Here is a 19,079-nt window from a genome sequence, read left to right on the forward strand (position 1 = left end):
TTGTTCCTTTCGATCTTTCATATTGAAATATTTGTTTCATTTTATTTCATTTTTTACGAATCCCCTACAAACAGTACTTTATCACATATCCAAGCTATACTCCAGTTTGCAGTTAACAAACCTGTAACAGATCATCGCATGTAACAGTGTAACAGTGTAACAGTTCATGGGGTTAAAACAAACATCAGAACTCAAGCAAGTGGAAAATTCACAAAAAACAAGAACAGCTAGATCAGTCATCCCATTCATCGTCATCATCATCGTCATCCCCACCGTCATCTTCACTTTCATCTGAAAGAGAGAACAAGTATAAAGTGTTTGTAGCTCTGGCGGTTTAACTCATGGATGCACACACTCACGCACCACTTTATTAGGTACACCTAGCTCGTACTAGTTTGGACCCCCTTTTTTCCTTCAGAACTGCTTTAGTTTTTCAGCAAGTTACTGGAAAGATTTCACAGAGATTTTGATCCATATTTGCATGATAGCATCATACAGTTCCTGCAGATTTGTCAGTTTCACATCCATGATGCAAATCTCCTGTTCCAACACATTGCAAAGGTGAGCTATTGAAATGAGATCACAGCCTGGGAAGTGATGCCTAGTGGGGTCTTCGGCTGCTGCAGCTCATCTTCTTCAAGATTGGAGTTTGGATGTGTTCAGAGATGCTCCTACCTTGATTGCAACTAGTGAGTATTTCTGTTACTGCTGCCTTCCTAACAGCTCAAAGCATTCTGGAACTCTCCTCTAACAAGACATGTTTGCCCAGAGGTTTGCTCCTGTTATCCAGCAGTTCATCCAAATAACTTCTGGATATTTTCTTTCTCAGATGATTGTACATGAACCATAGAGGTGATTGTGCAGGAAAACATCAGTATATCAGCGGTTTATGCAACACTCTGACCAGCCCATTTGGCACCAACACCAAAACATGTCATATCCGCTTACTTAAATCACCTTTCTTCATTATCCTGATGCTCAGTTTGAACTTCAGTAGGTGGCCTTGCCTACATCTACATGCCTAAATGTACTGATTTAGTGCTATGAGATTGGATGATTAGATATTTGCATTAATAAGCAGCTGAACAGGTGTACCTAATAAAGAGACCAGAGTGCATATACAAAGATGTTACTGGTAGTGTAATATTTACCAGAGGAATGGATGACTTTGCTTCTCTTCTGCATGACCATCATGAGAGCACCGACAATGCCTTCACCTGACTCTGCTGATGCAGGTGGAGCTGGATTAGGGTCGTCTGTTACCTGTAATACACGACACCACAGGAGGACAAAATGTAAACGTCAGTACGCTCTACAAATATCTCAGCATGTTGCAGCATGAAAATCAAGACGTTTGACTTATGTAACAGATGTTCTTGAGAAAGCCGAGTTTCTTTACTTTTCTCAGTTTTTTCCCACTTATGATCTGATCCAGCAAAGCTCCTCTGCTGTCTCCTCCACCAACGGAAGCGGAAGTAGGTCGTGGTGCACCACCAGACATGGAAGGAGGAGGAGGGGGGAAATCTGAAGAAACAGAAGTTGGGGGAGGTGGCGGTGGTGGTGGTGGAGGAGGTGGAGGTGGGCCTCCTCCTCCTCCTCCTCCTCCTCCACCACCAACCCCTCTGCTGGGTGTAGACGGGACAGGGGGAGGTGGAAAACCTGCGGAGCGCTGGCTTGGTGGTGGGGGAGGAGGAGCGCTGTGGGAAGACATGGGAGGTGGGGCATGAGGGGACCTTGAAGATGGAGGAGGTGGAGCATGTGATGGCGGGGGTGGCGGAGGGCCGCTTCGGCTTGATGGAGGAGGGGGTGGTAAAGATCCACGAGAAGGAGGTGGCTGGGGAGGCGGGCCTGCTCGCTGTGAATGACCTGGAATGGGAGGCAGGGGGCCAGAACGGCCTCGCTGGGGTGGAGGGGTTGGAGCAGAGGGGCTAGAGCCTGGTAGCGGAGGGAGGGGTCCCTGTCTGCCAGGTGGAGGAGGTGGAGGTCCTGTAGATACAATTGAGTGGAAGAATGTATAAACATATATTACAACTCATCCATGGTTTAACAACGAGATCAGCCTGTTTGGAACAGTGAGATAGTTAACTGAGTCAAAAACGAGGCAGTGGGAGTCTAACCTGATCTGTTCATCTCCCTTTTGACTGCCTCCATCCCTCCTGACTGTTCAATGACATTATAGATGAGCTGGGAGGTTTTCTCATCCCTCATTTCAGCTTCACTAATGCCAGCTTGAGACAGCAGCCGCATCAGGTCAGGGTCCAGGTTGTTAGGGTCCCACCCGACATGACTTACATGCCTGACGGAAGAAAAGAAGAAGGAAACAGTTTAATGAAGTTAAATTCAAACAACAAAATATGAATATCGCTCTAAAACATCTGACAAAACTTCATTTTCAGTGAGTAATACACTCACTGAAATCCACTAGGTGCTCCTATGTCTGCTTTGGAGAGCTTGAGGCCCTTTTTCTTCTTCTTCTTGTCCTTCTTTCCTTTGCCTGTCGCAGCAGAGGCAGCAGCAGGTGTAGGCACCGAGCGATAACGTGAAGACTGGATATCTGGGTTCTGAATGTCCACTGTGGCCATGTGAAAAGACGGAGGGCCACTAGGTCCTGTTTTTGGAAGACGTCCAGATTAGGTCACTGGTTAATATGTTCCTAGTATGTTTCATTTTATGTATCAATAGTAAAAGGTACACAGCAAAGACAGCAGTTGCACACCTTTTTCAGGTGGGAGTGGAGGCAGGGAACCTCTGTCTGCAGTGAAAGAAAACAGAAAATTATATTTAGCACTACAGTTTGCCACGTTCACACAGCATACTGTTTTGAAGTTTTTGCCATCTTACCACTAGTGTGCGGGGGGCGCTGTTTCTTGTCTGTGAGAGAGGTGAGAGAAACCATTTTGCATAAACGTCACACACAACCGTTAAAACGAACGAATGACTTGTTGTTTCATATATAATCACGTATCAGCCTGGAAGCGATTTTTTTCTAAGAGTACTAGAATAGGGTACTTGATAAAAAACTTCCTCATTTAGAGTGATTTTAATGTTTGTTTGTTTTTCCCCCACAGTGCTTTCTCAAATATATATTAACCTCAAACCATCTATACACAAATAAACTGTGAGTAAGTGGTAACCATAATATTTCAAATGTATTCTTTGCTTTCCAATCCTAAAAAGAGACATCAAAGCAGTGAAAGGCTGTGGCCTCACTGACCTTGACGGGTGTTTCTTTGGTTGATTTTTTCCTGAACAGCAGTTTGGAAACTGTCTGCTTCCTGCTGATCACAGAAGTTCAGTCCGACCTGGCAGTCCTACAGTGTATAACAGACGCACACAGAATCAGAATTGATGATTTTTGACCCATAGTGATGATTACACCAGAAGTAACTGCACCACATCACATCATAATTACAGCTTTAAGATGAGGTAAAACAAGGGATGTGCTTACATCAGCAGGAAAGGTATGAAAGAATGGCTTTGGGGATGAGTACACAATTTGGTTGTAGAGCTCCTGCTCCCAAACCATACTCCCAACCTGTAAAAAGAGTGAATTAATATGTCAGTCTTGTGAGATTAGAAACTTAATCTAAGCTATCTAATATGGGACCCATTATGTGGGGGGTTACCTTTAAATCAAACATCCGTATGAAATAGGAGCGCTGAGGGTTGTCTTTGACGAAACAGGCCACCCCAGTGTGCTGCAAGCTCCACATGGATGAACTGTTTGGTAGAGCCATGAACAGCTGTGCGACTGCGGTGGCCATGGACTGAACACATAGACAAGACAGACATTGAAAAGAGCTCAGAGCTGATAGGAAACTTGAGAGCTCTTTATTACAGTTCATATGTAAATTTGCAGCTTTGCAGTGAGAATAAACTTCCTCATCTGCTTTCATTTGTTCAGATAAGGCTTAAAGTTTGTGATGCTCCTAGTTTTTCAATGCAGCCTTCTACATAATTAAAATGTGTAGCTTGTGCACATCTAGTGTTTTGTTATTATGGCAGAGTCACACAATTGTAAACACTATTGTTTACCTCAGAGGCCAAAAGCAAGCACTGAACAAGGCAACTTCCACTGTAAGACCAAAGCTGTGCATAGTGACTAATTCTGACAGCAGAGGAAGAATTGGTTCAGCCACCATTTCCTGTTACAGCTACCTACTTTTTGATGACCTAATGTCAGCAAATAACGCTTGAATTCACATAAACTCTCAATAGATTTCAAAAAATAAAGAGTAAAATAAGACAGGCCTTCAAATGGACCAAAAATAAAGCGACTAAAAATATTACGAAAATAATCTGCCAAAAGAGAGTTGAGAAAATGATGGTACAACAATGCTGTGTTAAAAGTATAACAGTCCTCAACCCATTGTTAAACTGTGCATCAATTAGAATGATGTGTACCCCAGTGTACACCGCCTTCTTTTAAGGTAAACGCTTTTAACGAAAAGGATACAAGTCAAGACAGATAAAGCAGAGCGACATTCTTTCAGTTGGTAATCCCCTCCCGGGTCAGCTAAGAACTTACAGCACACCTTCTGCCCAGCAGCTCCTCCAGCTTCTCATTCTCCTGTGGGCTCAGCAGAAAGCTTTGAGTGCTCTCTGTTTTAGTTTTAGATCCACGACTCATGGTCCTGTGATAAAACCGGTTATCCTAAACTACTGCATGCACAGCATTTGAACAAGCGCCCTTGCAACAGAATACTCTCTATAGTTAGCTCTACAGTCAAGGAAGTTTCTCTTCTCTCTTCTTTGCACACATCAACTCAAAGCCGGAAATGAACGACCACATTTTTTCTTCTCTCGCTCAGACCCAGAGCACAAACGTGTTACTTCCATTTTCAGAAGGAGGAAGTGCAATGTTGTATCTCTCCTCCTCAAGTAACGTTCTTTTAGATACACTGAGTTTATGCGACCTCTTATATAAAATTTAAAAAAAGAGATGTTTGTGTACAAATAAAACACATTTTATTGACAGTTAACAACATTCAAATTAATTCAAAAATGTACAGGATGAATTACAATGTTAACAGGTCTCTTAGTCACATTTTAAAAACAAAAAAAGGACTTCACTAATTCTTGCTTAAAGCGGACCCACTGTGCTTCGTATTTTGAGTAGTTCAGTCTACCAGAACAGCTTTGCATGCTTCATTTGAAATAATGCTTAATGGACTTTACTGCAAGCCCTCAGATGGTCCAGAGCACCCGAAGTCCTTTTAACAGACTTCTTTCTGATCAGCTGTCCTTTGCAAACAGAGGTTTTGAACAGCAGGTGGTTAGAACAGCAAATAAAGATCCAGCAGCTAAAATCTGTCACAAATAAGGAAATGAGCATTTAGAGCAGTCTGAAGTTCAAGCTTTCTGCTCTCAGGATTACTTGGACTTGCTAACCTCAGTACCTGTTTAAGATGAGCACACCCCTTGTAAGACTTATGTATAGGACTGAGATAAAAACAGTAAAAGCATAAGAGGTCCACTTTGAAGCCATTATTGAACACAATGAAAAGTTTCTGGTACTGATTAAACATGCGCAGCATTTATAACACTGGATGAATTCATGTACAACTTTAACTGGTCTTTGCCAAGCATGTTAAAAAAAAAGAAAGAAAAAGAAACACTCTTTCACAATGTGACATAATAAATAGATTCTTTGGTTTGCAATTATGGATGTTCAGGCTCACATAAAAACTTTGTTTCGGTTTTCACAAACCTCCTCTCACACATGATTGTCTGTTTGACCTTCATGAACAGCAGCAAAAAACAAAAGAAAATCCCATAAATTGCACCATATTTTGCCAGGTCACTGGGAAACTTCAAGATGACCACCATTGTGACAGTAATTTTTTTTTTAAATGGATGAAATATCACATTAAATGCATTGATTAGAATCCATGTTAAATTCACTGAAAACATTTTTGATCATAAGCAGTTGTTTGTGTGGAACTGCGGACTAACCCTCGAAGGTCATAATTAGCTGAACAGGTAAAGTTTGGGGAAATGGCGGATTTGTCAGTCATAAAAGTAAAAGTAAACCATAGCTGACAAATGTCTCAGGTAAAGAACATACTGCCCTACAAAACTAATACATGTAAGTTCTGTAAAATCTGACATGGTAGGGAAGGAGATTTGTGAAATGTAGACATTGACTGAGCAATTCCAAGGAACTGTCCACATCCAAAAACGGAATTTCCACTTTTTTTTCATTCAAAGCGTTTGCTGCAAATCTACAAATGACCCCAAACAAAATCCTCAGTTTGAGCTGTGACAGGACTCATTGAGGCAGAACACTTTGCTTTGTATTTTCATACATCTGTGTTCTCTCCTCCAGTACAGGACATGTCGTCTGCTCCATCACATGTAAAAACACTTTCCTGTTTTTTTGATGTAGGCGAAGGCTCTTCACGTTATCCTTCATCTTGTGTAGTCAAACTTTCTAGTTTGGCTTTGGATGAGAAGATGGGGCTAATTTAATTAAAAAGGGGGCTTTGGTTGACGTTCTGTGTGCAGTACCTCTGTTCAGTTATAGCAGCTAGTGCCCACCTACACTTCGACTCTCTCCAGTCACCCAGTCAATGATAATAAATGACAAACTCATGACCATGAAGATAAATCCCAATGCAGCGAAGCATATGGCCTGCAGTAATAAAGGATAAGAAAACAACATGTGTATTAAGAACAGATAAAAGCTAATATATGGAGATTTACATGACCAAGAACAGTTAATACCATCTTTGATAGAGGAAGGATATACCTGAATCTTAGATCTTGACCGCAGGGGTTCCTGGTCTTCAGGAACAATTCGGATATAGAAAATTGCGGGTAGGATGAAAATGAGGCTGGGGGCGGATGTGGCTCCTGTAGATGATAGCACAGAATAAATAAGTGAGTTTATTTATTAGAAATAACCCATAGCATGATTTACAGATGATCTAGTCCAGGGGTGGGCAATCTCAGTCCCCGAGGGCCGGTGTCCCTGCAGGTTTTAGATGTGTCCTCGAACCAACACAGCTGATTTAAATGGCTAAATTAGCTCCTCAACATGTCCTGAAGTTCTCCAGAGGCCTGGTAACGAACTAATCATGTGATTCAGGTGTGTTGACCCAAGGTGAGATCTAAAACCTGCAGGGACACCGGCCCTCGTGGACTGAGATTGCCCACCCTGATCTAGTCAGTATAATAAAAATATTTTATTAAACTTTTTTATACTCAACCATAAAACACATTTTTGTTCATCAAACAGCCACGAATAAAAGGAAAATGACATCTGTTACACTTATATGAAAAAGTCAGTTTGAATGTAGACTGTGAAGTCCTGTAAAAAAAACTAATTATACTCTATGCACACTATGTTGTTTAATTTCACTGAGGTTAGTAGGCATTTATTTATGCACATGTCCTGCCACCATATTTTAGATGGGTTGAGGTCTGCACTTTGACTGGGCCATTTCAGTTATTTCGGCTGTAGATTTCCTGGTGTGTTTGGAATCACTGTCGTGTTGCATGAGCCAATTTGGGCCAAGCTTTATTTGTCAGACAGATGGCCTCATATTTGATTCCAGAATTCTCTGGCATACAGAGAAGTTCATGGTTGGCTCAGTGACTGGAAGGTGCACAGGTCCTATGGCTGCAAGCCCAAATCATCACCCCTCCACCACCATGCTTGATAGTTGGTATGAGGTATTTGTGCTAATATGCTGTGTTTTTTTTGTTTTTCAAATACAGCACTGTGCATTATGGCCAGATATCTCCATTTCAATCTCATCCGTCCAAAGGACATTGTTGCAGGAGTCATTTGTTCCGATGCATGTCATGTTGTTATGTTATTTAGAAAGAAGAGGCTTTCTTCTCGCAATTCTTCCAAATGATCCATATATACATATTTTTTCTATTTGTATTATCATGAACTTAGAGATTTATGATTTTAACCAAGGCTGGTAAAAAAAAATCCCATATAGAGTCAAGAATAGCCCCAATTTCGGAACTGAGCAGCTGCATTTTTGCTGTGCAAACATACCAATAATGCCAAAGATGTCACGGATGGAGGGCACCAGGATAACAAGAAGATTGACCACGAAGAGGAGACCAAAGGCAATGCCAATGTGTCTAACCCAGTGGAAAGGCTTGTCAGCGAATAAGATCTGAAGCAAGGCCTTGCGGATCTGCAGACATCAGTAAGAAAATGAAGAAAAGATCAGATGACAAATATTAAGACTGATAATCTTTTAAATCTGATTTAGGTTCATTGCTTTAACTAGTATTAAATGAACAGCTTTTAAGAAGCTGTTGGGTAAAGTCAACTTTATCCAATCTTTTAATGGGTGTTTTCTCACATTTGCTAAAAAAAAATAGTTTATTATGTTGAAAATCAAGACCTTACCTTTAGAGCTCACAACAAAAGCAGGCTCGTTGGTCACAGTAGTTCCCTGTTTAAACCACAACTTACCATTTTTGCAGTATGGTTTTTACGTAGTTAAAAAATAATAATACAACGTTTTAACTAGCAAGCTGTAGCTGTACAGTAGCTGATCCTGGTCACAATCCTTAAGCAAAGGCTTCAAAGATGTCACCCTCCCTTCACTTAGCTCTCTACTATGTCAGTCTCTATAATTTCACTCTAAAGGGCATAGACTGCGCATTCTTAAAATTCCTACTAAAATGTTTTATTCCATTATAAAATTGTCTGTCAAACAGTCAACTATTAATACTTCTTAAATTAGTTAAAGAAGGTTAAGTTAAAAAAGGCCGTATAGTCAATACACTCCTGAAAGTGAAAGAGTTGCTTTGAGTTTCATCGTTTCACTGTGGCACAGCACTGAAAGAGTCAAGCTTTTTCAGTACATTAATTATTTTCATTTGGCAGAGCCAGTTATGTGATGTAGAGTCCTCATTAGCAGTTATTGATTTGTGATGTTAGGATTTTATGGCTGAGATAGCAACATTGTTAGGAAGCAATGTTGTTAGGACTACAGACTGCTTAATGCTATGTGTCCTTTTGTTTACTATGAACTTGCAGCATCATTCTAACCTGTGTGAACCTGCGTAAAAATTGTCCAAAATTATTAAAGTTTTCTCAGGCCCATCTAACAGATAAGTTTAAAAATGAAATTCTTCAAAATAACTGTTGCCTTGGAGTGCCACTGGGCTCAATACTGGGCCCAGTATATTCAGGTCAATATCATTTATTCACACAAGGAACCATCATGAATCATCTCTGCCTCACTCACATGATGCCAGTTAAAACTGTTACATAGACAACAGACTTGAGAAATGATTTAATAAATAGCTACACTGTAATATCTTTCGGTTCGTTCAGATGTCAAGGGTGATTATGTTTGTTGTTTGTTTTTACTTAGCCAATGGTCTGTATATTTCTTTAACAATTAACTAATGTAGAAAATAGTCAATTACCAGACTAATTGCTGCCCTTCTGTTAGTTTTATTCAATGTTTAAAATCTATATTACTGCATTTATCTTTGTATAATACACAAAACCTCTATTTCTCTGTGTGTGCATGGGCAAATGTCTGTGTTCTTTTGGTCACCACCTAATCTGACATGATTAAGAGCTGAACAGCCAAACCTGACATACAGGTAAAACTTATCACGTTACCTAGCAACTACCTAGCCACATATATAGATAGTATAAAATACAGATGTAGCTTCTAGGATAAAAAAAGAAGCATATTTTGCAGAAGTGCTTTAAGCCAATTTCTGATCTGAATGCCACCAGATGGCGATATATGTGGCTGCAAAAGACAGTCCTATAGTAGTCTATGGGAAAACTTCTATCTTGACCTGTGTAAAAACTTCCCGGTTCACTTTTTGGGCTCAGTCACTCATTATGGTCATATTGAATTAAAAAAAACCCTAAATCTTATTCAGACAGGGTTTCAAAATGGAGGATTATCTATTGTATCTGTGACGTACACTCATTGGCTAAAAGTTTGTCAATCATGCCATTACACATTTTTGTATGTGGACCCACAGTCACACCCACTTTAATGTCCCTATAGCATCATATGAAAGCATATGGAAAGAATATGGAAAGTTAAGCCTTTTGCTCTCATGGTACATGTGCCCCTAAACAACATCTTGTATAAACGTTCTTCTACTTCTCTTTTATGCAATTATTATCTTTAACTAATATCACTGATGTCTTACCGGGAAGAGAACAACAGGAACAGTCAGAGTTACAGCTACAAGCACAGCCAGACGTACACAGAGGATCAAGACATCCAATGGGTCCACGCGAATATAGGTGTGTAACAGCTCTGACTCCACAGCGCCTAGCCACAGAGAAGCAGACAGCCTTTTACATACAGTATCTTGCGTGGTTTCCTTCTTTCACAATACTGTAAGTTAAATCTCACAACACTTCAAAGCAGAATAACAAAGTGACCATTCACTTGTATAGATGTGAAAGGTCACATCTTACCATAAAAAGTGAGGTAACCAAAAAGAGCTGTCAGCAGGTACATGACAAACATGGCCAGGATGGAGATGTTAGCAACATTCTGCATGCGTTTCTTGGTGGCACTAGAGTAAAGCAAAACAGATAAATTACAATAATTTGTCTTGAAAACTTAGTGTGAAGCAGTAAAAAAAATAAATAAAAATTAAAACTTACTTTCTGAGCTCAGTGTAGATTGGTAGAACTTCTGGGTGGCAGACAAAGGCAAAAGCCAAAATTGGGATGGTGTATGCTGTCTGCAGCCAAAACACAGCAAAGGTCAGTAACACAGTTATGGTTGCTATATTCTTAACGCTGCTGTTGACATAACACACCTTAGTTTTGTTGGCTTAATAAACTCCAGTGCAAAAAATACAGCGTGCTGTGCAAATCATTAAATAAAAATACACATGACACAGCAGGAAACTAGGCACAGGCACCGTGAAAATGTTTGTTCACTAACCTGTGGGTTCATGGTAAATAGCTTGGAATCACAGAAGCCATCTGCTGTAGAATCAACACTGTCAGCAGCAGTGCTGTTATGATGATGATGATCATCTCCCAGTGGACATAGGATGTTGAATTTCTTGTATATCACCTGGGGAGACATGCTCATAGCTTAATCAAAGATAAATATTTAACGGAAGCACGGTGGGTTATATTGTATGTATCTTTAATGTCTCACCGAAATGAGAAAAAACACCATACAGGAGAGCGAGAAACCGCTGGTATAGCCAAGGTAACCTGGGTCGCAATAACAGCACAATGTTAACGTTATTTATGGTCTTAGACAGTAGAGAGAGAAAAAGAGGCAATAATGTTACTTTAATTTAATCAATGCAGGATATGAAAACAAGGCAGACAAAAGGATAGTGTAAACATGATGCAAGTAGGGGAGGATGAGTAGTAATACTAATAATTGCAAAAAAAGAAAAGAAAATGTGCAACAGAATGAAAAACATACCAAGGTGTTTCATGAGTGCTAGAGGAAAGATGATGAGAACACTAACTATGATGATCAAGTAGTTTCCATTCAAGAACCACTCTCTAAGAGACAGCCAAAAGAACAATGTAAAAAAAAAAATTAGTGTGTTCCTAAACAAAAATGAAACTGATTTATGTGACTCTAAGTTAGAAAATTGCTTTCACACTCACCCCGTGTTCTCCTGTTTACCGAAGAAAGCTTGAATAACCAGTGGGAGCTCAGACTTTACGATGAAGAGATAGCTTGACATAGCTGAAAAGAAACCAAAACAAACGCAATTTGCGTTCATATTTATATTTATATATAGTTTTATGACCGGCGTCAGAGGTAAATGAAATGGAAGGAAAAGTGATGACATTACCTCCAATGTTATGTACTGTTATGATGACGGCAGCCAGCATTTTCCCTGGGCGGCCAAAAGCCCGATTTCCAAGCTGCTCATAAGCCCGGATGCCTGAAAACACATGAACTCTATGTATGCATGCAAGCTATGAATATACAAATTGCTCTGTGGCTACATGCTTGGTAATTCTCTGCCTTACCAACAACTCCAGCACTTTTTAGCAGAAGATGAATTGAATATGCGGATAGAAGAGCAATGCAGACCAACAGGATTCTGAAACACATAAGACATTTACATTCTTTTAAAAAACATATTCACAAAACTATCCTGTTACTCTGAAGTTATTGTGATTGTTGTCATTTTGTTTTTTATTGTTTTTTTTCCCACTCACACAAGAGAGTTTGGCTTTGACAGACTGGCTCTCCAGTCAGCCGTTACCTCCCTTCCCCCTGCCACATAGCACAGGTCTGATCCAACCAGGCGTGTCTTGGATCTGATCAGTGGGGTCTATATTTAACCACTCAAGTCTGATTTAGAGAAGCCGCGTGTGCGTGAGCTCTAATGTACAATCTGACAGATCACGGTTTGCACATTAGAAGTTGTACGTATCAGTTGATGTACACCAATAGGTCACGGACAGAAACATCAGTTATCCCCTTGCCATCACACAAACCTGCCCAAACACAAATAAACACAAAGAACAAGATGATACACACTGGTGAGGCTCTACTTCTGGCCTTATAAGGACCCTCTATTAAATATATCCCATCTGTATCTACTATTGCAAACTGTGACCTTACCATGAAAGATAAACACAGTTTAAATAGAAAACAAAGAAACCATTCTCTACAGAAAAGGAACAAAAATGATCTTTAAAATAACAGAAAAGCAAAGACCGTTAGCTTCTAAGAAAAACTATTAACTCTCAGTCCTTTGAAAAGTAGACTAAACAAAATGACTTCAGTTTGCAGAAACCTCAGCTGTGTCAGTCCAAATGCTCACATGATAAACAGCCCTGCTGTAGCCTTTAGAAGAGGACACATTCTACTTTACCCAGTTACTAAATATAAATTACAAGAAGCTGAAATCAATCTGCTGTAATTCAGTTTGCCAAAAAAAAGAAAGACACAATTTCAGCACATCAGTGTGAGCAAATACATTCACCTATATGAGTGGAAACACACACACACAGAGGCATGCATAGTGACAGAGGGCACAAAGTTCAGCCAACACTGGGGTTTTCTGTTTGGCTTGGAGACTCACATAAAAAGCAAGATCCCTGTGTTGGACATTGCATAAGCCAGTCCCAGGATCCCACTGCCCATTATGGCATTACTGAGGTTAAAGATGGACATGCCAAACGAAGTCTTTCCCTCGAACTGCAACAAGAGGACAACAGAGGATGCCATTTGAGTTCATAGACAGAAATTACATAGTATTTACTGTATTTCAGTTTACTAAAACAAACAAGCACTCACATCTGTAAAGTGGGTTTCTTTCTTTGCACCAGGTTTATGTGGGAGAAACTCCTCCTGCTCGGCCAAGGCATCAATTGGATCAAACCTGCAACCAAAGATTAAAAGTGAGCTAAAACTAGGAAGTAGAACGAGCTTAAAAAGCTGTAAAACACTCACATTTGGTAGATGAAATTTAGAATGTCCCTGAGTTGAATTTTGACCCGATTGCTGTGATAAGATGCACCCAATCAGTCCCTAAGTCTTACCCATCTTCTTTGGTGTGTCCATTCATCTTCTGAAGCTCCATTTTGGTTGGGTACGTAATGTAATTGCTGAAATAAAAGAAGAGCAGTTTTCAGACTTTTAAATAGACATATTCACTTAAAAAGTATTTGCCTAAATTTGGAAATATTCATACTAGCAGAGGGTATGATGACAACTCTAGTTGTTTTTACTCTGCATACATAACATTCCAACATGGTCCATGCACCAGTCTTCTCAACTTTCCATTATTTATGAAAAAACAAAAATGTGCAGGTTGACCTCGTCGTGTGCTTTTGTACATCGTATCTTATACATTTTCTATGATATATGTTGAAGTTGTTAGATTTGATGGGTGTTTCGGCAAGATTAGGACTCGTTATACATTTATGAGAAGTTATATAAGGTGCGGCTTAGGTCTTCAGGGCAATAAACAGAAGATTATTACAGTGGTATTCTGAGAAAGGTGCTCAAATGTCCTTGTCCTCTTTAGGTAAAGAAGTTCTCGTACCTCAGAAGAGGCCAGAAGGAATATGTACTTCTTGCCAGTTTTAAAAGGGTAGTACTATTTCAGTCTTTAGATATATGACTGTCATTTTTCTGGCTTCCTGAAGGAGACTTTGTTGGTGTTGTTTAATTGTATGGTCGTTTTCTGGAGGGAAGATATGGTTCCTTAAAAAAACAAAAATAACTGAGAATAAAGGAGTTGCATGGGAATCTACTTTTAAAGAGAAACGACTAGATTCTCTTGTCATTTGCAAGAACAACAAACAAAAATCCTTTTAAACTCTTAATTTGGAGTTCTCCTTCCTACATAATATATATAGATAAAGTATAAATGACAGCTAAGTTGATTCACAAAATAAAATTCCCGGGAAACTGGCGCTTTCACTTAGGGCGCCATTCAATTTTATCCTTGTGTGTAATTAAAGGCTTTAAATAACAAATGTTGTTGTAGGACTTATGTTGCTCTAATCTGCCATGAGCCACACAAAGCTGGCATGGAGACACTGCACTGGGAATGAGCGTAGGTCTGTGCTCCTGCCACAGGGTCATGAGATACTTCTCCTCTCTTTCAGCCAAACTGCCCTCAAAATTTTCACATCTGACCCCTAAGGTCAGTCTTGCGCTACATTTTGCCATTCCTTAAGAGTTTCACACAAAACTGGAATTTCACATGTTCCTACGCTCGGCACTGAAAAGGCCTGTAGACGTGTAATAAACCATACACCTCTGAGCTTGATAGCAGTGGGCAACTGAGATAAACAAAGGACTGCTGTGTAAATGGCGCTTTTTAGTCTAAATACAGAGTAGCCTTTTCCCTGCACATTGGCCTCAAGTCAGCTTTGGTTTGAGCAACTTTCTTTAGCCACATACCCACTAACTTTCCCATGGCCCATAGCCAACACACACAACCAACAAAGCAACGACTAAATGTCAGGGACAGGCTTTCAAATGGTGGGGGAAAACCAGCTGTTCAATTTCTGGTATTTTCACTTAACAAAAATTTGTCTAAATGAGTTTATGACTTACCACCAAAAGACAGTTTTAACTCAAATTTTAAAGACTTTTTTTTTTTATTGCAACAAGCCTTGTTGTAAAAGAGTGAGTGAAACCCAGCGCACCAGCTGCTTGTTCCACGTTTCAGTTTTCACTGGCCCTCAGAGCCGCTTTTCCACAGAGTGGGGAAAAAGCTTATAACGAGAAAAAAATACTTCTGAGTTTTTCGTCCTTATTTTTATTTTACACCCAAGCTTCTCCTCTGCAGGGAGTTCATTTTTTAGTAATTACTAAATATGTTTAACTGATACATGAAACCATCTATGGACAATCTTTACAATAAGAAAAACCAAAACATATCAAGTTAAACATGATCATACATATATATTACTGTATCTTATTATCCAGCAGCGTTACCACATGGCTTTTGTCTGATGCAAGACCAGCTCACTATTGACAGTTAGCCCTTCCCTTCTTTTCACATGTACAAGGAACTCATTTAAAGGACACACGCATTTTTGCTGCAACTCACCCTTGCGATTCCCAAAGAAAGCTAGGTTTCTTTTCTGAATATTAACAGAATAAATCCTTGTGTAGGTTCATTCAATTTTCAGACTTCTAGTGTTTTTATGTAGCTTTGTTCCTAGGAGTCTCACCAAATCTTCTTGGTAGTAAGGAGAGGAGAGAGTGAGAGAGATTAGTGAGGCTGGGAGGGAGAGCTGCAGGAAATGGGAACACCCATACTTAACCCTTTGTTAAACCAGCAACACAGGTACTGCTGACGTTGGTGAGGCTTTGTAGGGATCCTCTCACCAGGTGGTTGCAGTGGAATGGTGTGAACAATACTGGGTATAACAAGGCAATAAATCACATGTGGATTTCACAGAAAGTCAGTACTTCAAACCTTCCACTAATCCCACATACTTATTATTCAGAAGAGCTTCTGGTCTTTAAACAAAAGATCAGCCGTGTCATTGCAGAGAATAGAAGGAGAAAAGTGGGTGTCATCTGAGATGGGTTTTATTATAGCTTTAACAGATATTCACTAACAGTTTTCCTCCCCTCTGGAAGTCATGCAGATTGTAATTAGCTTAGGAGATAAGTGCTTATTTAAGACTGATCACATGTGGCGGTGCTTAAGAGTGGATTTGTTGTGTGTGCGCTTGATTGAAAACAAACCCTGAGACCTGAATCCAAGCATTACACCGGAAAAGAGCACGTCATGAAACATGACACATTCGCAGATTTTTAAAAGGTTCTCACGCACCTAAAGCACCTCAGAAAGGCGAAGATTTTCACTTTCATCAATAACAGAAGACATCCCTATCAGCAAATTTACTGGATTACCACCAAATGGAAGCTTCGTAGGAAAACTAACCTAAACTAAAATGTAAAGAAAAAATGTGTTTCTGTAATGTGTTAATCCACCTGTATGCACAAGCTCTAAGAACTAAATTATATTTTTAATGCTAAAATACCATTATTGCTGTTATTAGTGAATTTTCAAATTTCACTGTTTTACAAAACAGCTGAAAAGTAGTACACCACTTTTTTTTCTTAGTAAAAGTGCCAAACTGCAGTTATTTATTCACAATACTGAACAGATAAAAGTCTGTGATTTAATATTGCTTGCTTGGTTGAATGCTTGATTAATTTCAGACTTTTCAGAGAAGTTAAATGTGCCAGGTTAAATTTGGGTATAAAAATGTGAATTCAGTTTGTTACATGCTTGATAAATAGCACTAACTTTTTAGTTTTATGGAGTTTTTTGAGAGATTTCTAAAAAATGTTTTTATGACAGGCAGTCTAATACATTTGTTAAGCACTCTATGTCACCTAAATGAAGTAAAGTAAACATACTTTGAATGTGGTCTAGGTGTTACCAGAACTAAATTGTCATCTCCTTCTCAGAACTGTTTCAGTTGGGGTGATAAGATTCAACGTAACTGACATATAAGCTTTAGCTGCACACAAAGAAACACCCACATTCCTTTATCTCACCAAGACACACACATGTTGGAACATATCTATTAAACAAGTTCATATCTTGCTATGATGCACACAGCTATGTTTTAACATCTCTGAAAGACTTGTTTTTTGCATGTTAAGAAAGCTGGATAAAAAAGATGAGGTCACTACTTTTTAGAGTAAAGAGGTGGTTAGAAGATCAGAACAGTAAAAGAAAGTAATGAATCTGTGTACAAATACAGTGAATGTTATCTTTGTAGCGAATGGAGCAACTATTCTAGGCAACTATCATATTTGATGTAGAAAATGCTCCGTGAGGTGACAATCTGTGCTGATAAAATCATGCCCTGAGCATTTAACTTTATGTTTCCTGAAACAAAAAGTCAAGCAAGCATCTGCAGCCGAGATGATCTCTCATTTCATCTAGTCATTTAAATTTCTTCTGTGCTGCGACAACGACCAACATGTGCGCAGATGACAATAGAGATACAACCTCATCTGAAGGGTTAAAGCAGAAATGTGCAAATGTTCTTTGTTTTCTTGTTTCTGTAATGAATACTAGTCCTCAGTAGCTATAATAGCAACTTGCTAGACATCTTTTGCCGTCTTAGAATGGGAAGTCGTGCTGCTCACGTGTAGCACATGTCTCCGGTCTTTGTACTCACCTAATTACAGTCAGAAAGAAGATGAATGTATTCTGTCCAGAAAAAAGTAACAGGATGAAAGTTCAAACTTGCTTGGTTCAAGTCCAAAAGCAGCTTTTCACAGAGTCATGAGCTCCTCTTTGGCTCTAAGAGCAGAGGAAAAAAAATGGGGGAAGAAGGGAGATAGCAAATGCGCGCGTAAAGAAATTTCCTCCTCTCAGAAGGCACTCCCACACTGATCAGGGTACGTGCTGTTACTTTATGTAGTATTTGGACATTGGCGAGATTGATACTTTCTCTTCTACTTCTTCTTCTTTTTTTTTAACCTATGGAACAGTTTGCCATATTGAAGTAATATTTCTACTGTGCACCCTAAAACTGGGAGTAAAAATACATCAGACACCAATTTAAATACTCCACTTCCTGGCCTGCATAACAGTTGTTGTAATACGGTCATGCAGCTGGTAGTGTGAATAACATGTGCTTCAGTGGAAAGTTACATTTCATTTCAAGCAATGCATCTTCTCACTGCTGTTGCCATCTAGTGGGTATAAACATATTTTTTATGTTAGGAGAGTCAGAGTTGGGGGAAGGTAAAGAGATTTGGATAACATGCAAACTTCACACAGAAAGACCCCAGCCTGGATTTGAACCCAGGACCTTCTTGCTGTGAGGTAACAGTGCTAACCACCAACCTAAATGCACAAAAAATAACATAAAGAAAAAAGAATCTGTTCAATAAATTCAAATGCAAGGCCAACAGCTGGTCTATATATTTTTATCAAAATAACTAACATCTTAAAACATCACATATATATTATGTGACAGAAACTAAAATGTTGTTTATACACAGGCCTGTCTGAAGCTGTCGGACTACAACTTTCGTCTTTCATTAATTAATAGAAAAAAGGTAAAAGTTCCTTTTGCCCAAAGGTAATTTGCTCTAATAGTTTGGTGCAACCAACTGTAAAAAAAACATAACAAAAAGCATTAATAGAATTATTTTTGCAATCATATATAAGGAAGGAAAATTAATAAGCCTGAAATTGATGAAGCTGAAGCTTAAAAATATTTAACATTTTTGTTTGAAAAACAACAAACCCCATGAGGAGCCATAAGCCAGAGTCAGCACACCCATTGTGCCAGTCCCAAGCCTGGATACGTGGGAAGGGTTGCGTCAGGAAGGGCATCCAGTGGAAGATTTTTGCCATACCCAAGATGTGGCTCATCAATAGGACTTCCATAACATTACCATACCAGTGCTGTTGACAAGCTGGGTGCCAATGGCCAAAGATAGAAGAGGAACAGTGGGGGAAGGAGTGTTCAGAGGTAGCAAGAGAGACAGAGGACTGTGGTGTTAGGTGTTAGCATGCTAGGAATAGGGTGAGATTCAGGCAAATGATCCAGTTCGGTGACTCCTGAAAGAACCAGCCCAAAAGGAGGAAAACATTTGTTTACCCCAAATGTTTCG

At 39.4% G+C, this 19,079-nt stretch overlaps 2 protein-coding genes across 4 annotated transcripts; both read right to left on the reverse strand.

The window, feature by feature from the left end:
- Nucleotides 1-15: 15 nt before the first annotated feature.
- Nucleotides 16-4,772, reverse strand: LOC100703588 (WASP actin nucleation promoting factor). Of its 2 annotated transcripts, none has more exons than XM_019349689.2 (11): nt 4,529-4,772; nt 3,627-3,767; nt 3,449-3,535; nt 3,215-3,311; nt 2,842-2,871; nt 2,717-2,752; nt 2,413-2,608; nt 2,118-2,296; nt 1,400-1,986; nt 1,152-1,263; nt 16-291 (listed from the first exon to the last, which is right to left on the reverse strand). In XM_019349689.2, exons 1-11 carry the CDS (start codon nt 4,628-4,630, stop codon nt 233-235), a joined length of 1,626 nt encoding a protein of 541 aa, XP_019205234.1. In that variant the 5' UTR covers nt 4,631-4,772; the 3' UTR covers nt 16-232. The 2 variants fall into 2 exon arrangements, with proteins under 2 accessions (XP_019205234.1, XP_025757712.1); XM_025901927.1 differs by having other exon boundaries at nt 4,536-4,762.
- Nucleotides 4,773-4,951: 179 nt separating this feature from the next.
- Nucleotides 4,952-17,972, reverse strand: LOC100694920 (sodium-coupled neutral amino acid transporter 3). 2 transcript variants are annotated; one of them, XM_005448530.4, is made up of 16 exons: nt 17,630-17,972; nt 13,502-13,567; nt 13,257-13,341; nt 13,042-13,157; nt 11,978-12,051; nt 11,797-11,889; nt 11,606-11,687; nt 11,415-11,497; nt 11,136-11,194; nt 10,914-11,048; nt 10,628-10,707; nt 10,436-10,536; nt 10,162-10,286; nt 8,015-8,159; nt 6,752-6,855; nt 4,952-6,634 (listed from the first exon to the last, which is right to left on the reverse strand). In XM_005448530.4, the coding sequence occupies exons 2-16, from the start codon at nt 13,540-13,542 to the stop codon at nt 6,530-6,532; spliced, it is 1,428 nt and encodes a 475-aa protein (XP_005448587.1). In that variant the 5' UTR covers nt 13,543-13,567; nt 17,630-17,972; the 3' UTR covers nt 4,952-6,529. The 2 variants fall into 2 exon arrangements, with proteins under 2 accessions (XP_005448587.1, XP_005448588.1); XM_005448531.4 differs by lacking the exon at nt 17,630-17,972 and adding an exon at nt 15,529-16,331.
- Between the last annotated feature and the right edge of the window lie 1,107 nt (nt 17,973-19,079).

This window comes from Oreochromis niloticus, linkage group LG20 (assembly GCF_001858045.2).
Source record: "Oreochromis niloticus isolate F11D_XX linkage group LG20, O_niloticus_UMD_NMBU, whole genome shotgun sequence".
NCBI lineage: Eukaryota > Metazoa > Chordata > Actinopteri > Cichliformes > Cichlidae > Oreochromis > Oreochromis niloticus.

Coding starts and splice junctions, on each gene's coding strand:
- LOC100703588 (XM_019349689.2), bottom strand. CDS start 4,630: ATGAGTCGTGGATCTAAAACTAAAACAGAGAGCACTCAAAGCTTTCTG. Junction 1,987..2,117: donor AAGGGAGATGAACAGATCAG/GTTAGACTCCCA, acceptor TTGTATCTACAG/GACCTCCACCTCCTCCACCT. Junction 1,264..1,399: donor GTGGGAAAAAACTGAGAAAA/GTAAAGAAACTC, acceptor CGTGTATTACAG/GTAACAGACGACCCTAATCC.
- LOC100694920 (XM_005448530.4), bottom strand. CDS start 13,542: ATGGAGCTTCAGAAGATGAATGGACACACCAAAGAAGATGG. Junction 12,052..13,041: donor ACAGGGATCTTGCTTTTTAT/GTGAGTCTCCAA, acceptor TATGTGTTTCAG/AATCCTGTTGGTCTGCATTG. Junction 11,688..11,796: donor AACAGTACATAACATTGGAG/GTAATGTCATCA, acceptor GTTTCTTTTCAG/CTATGTCAAGCTATCTCTTC.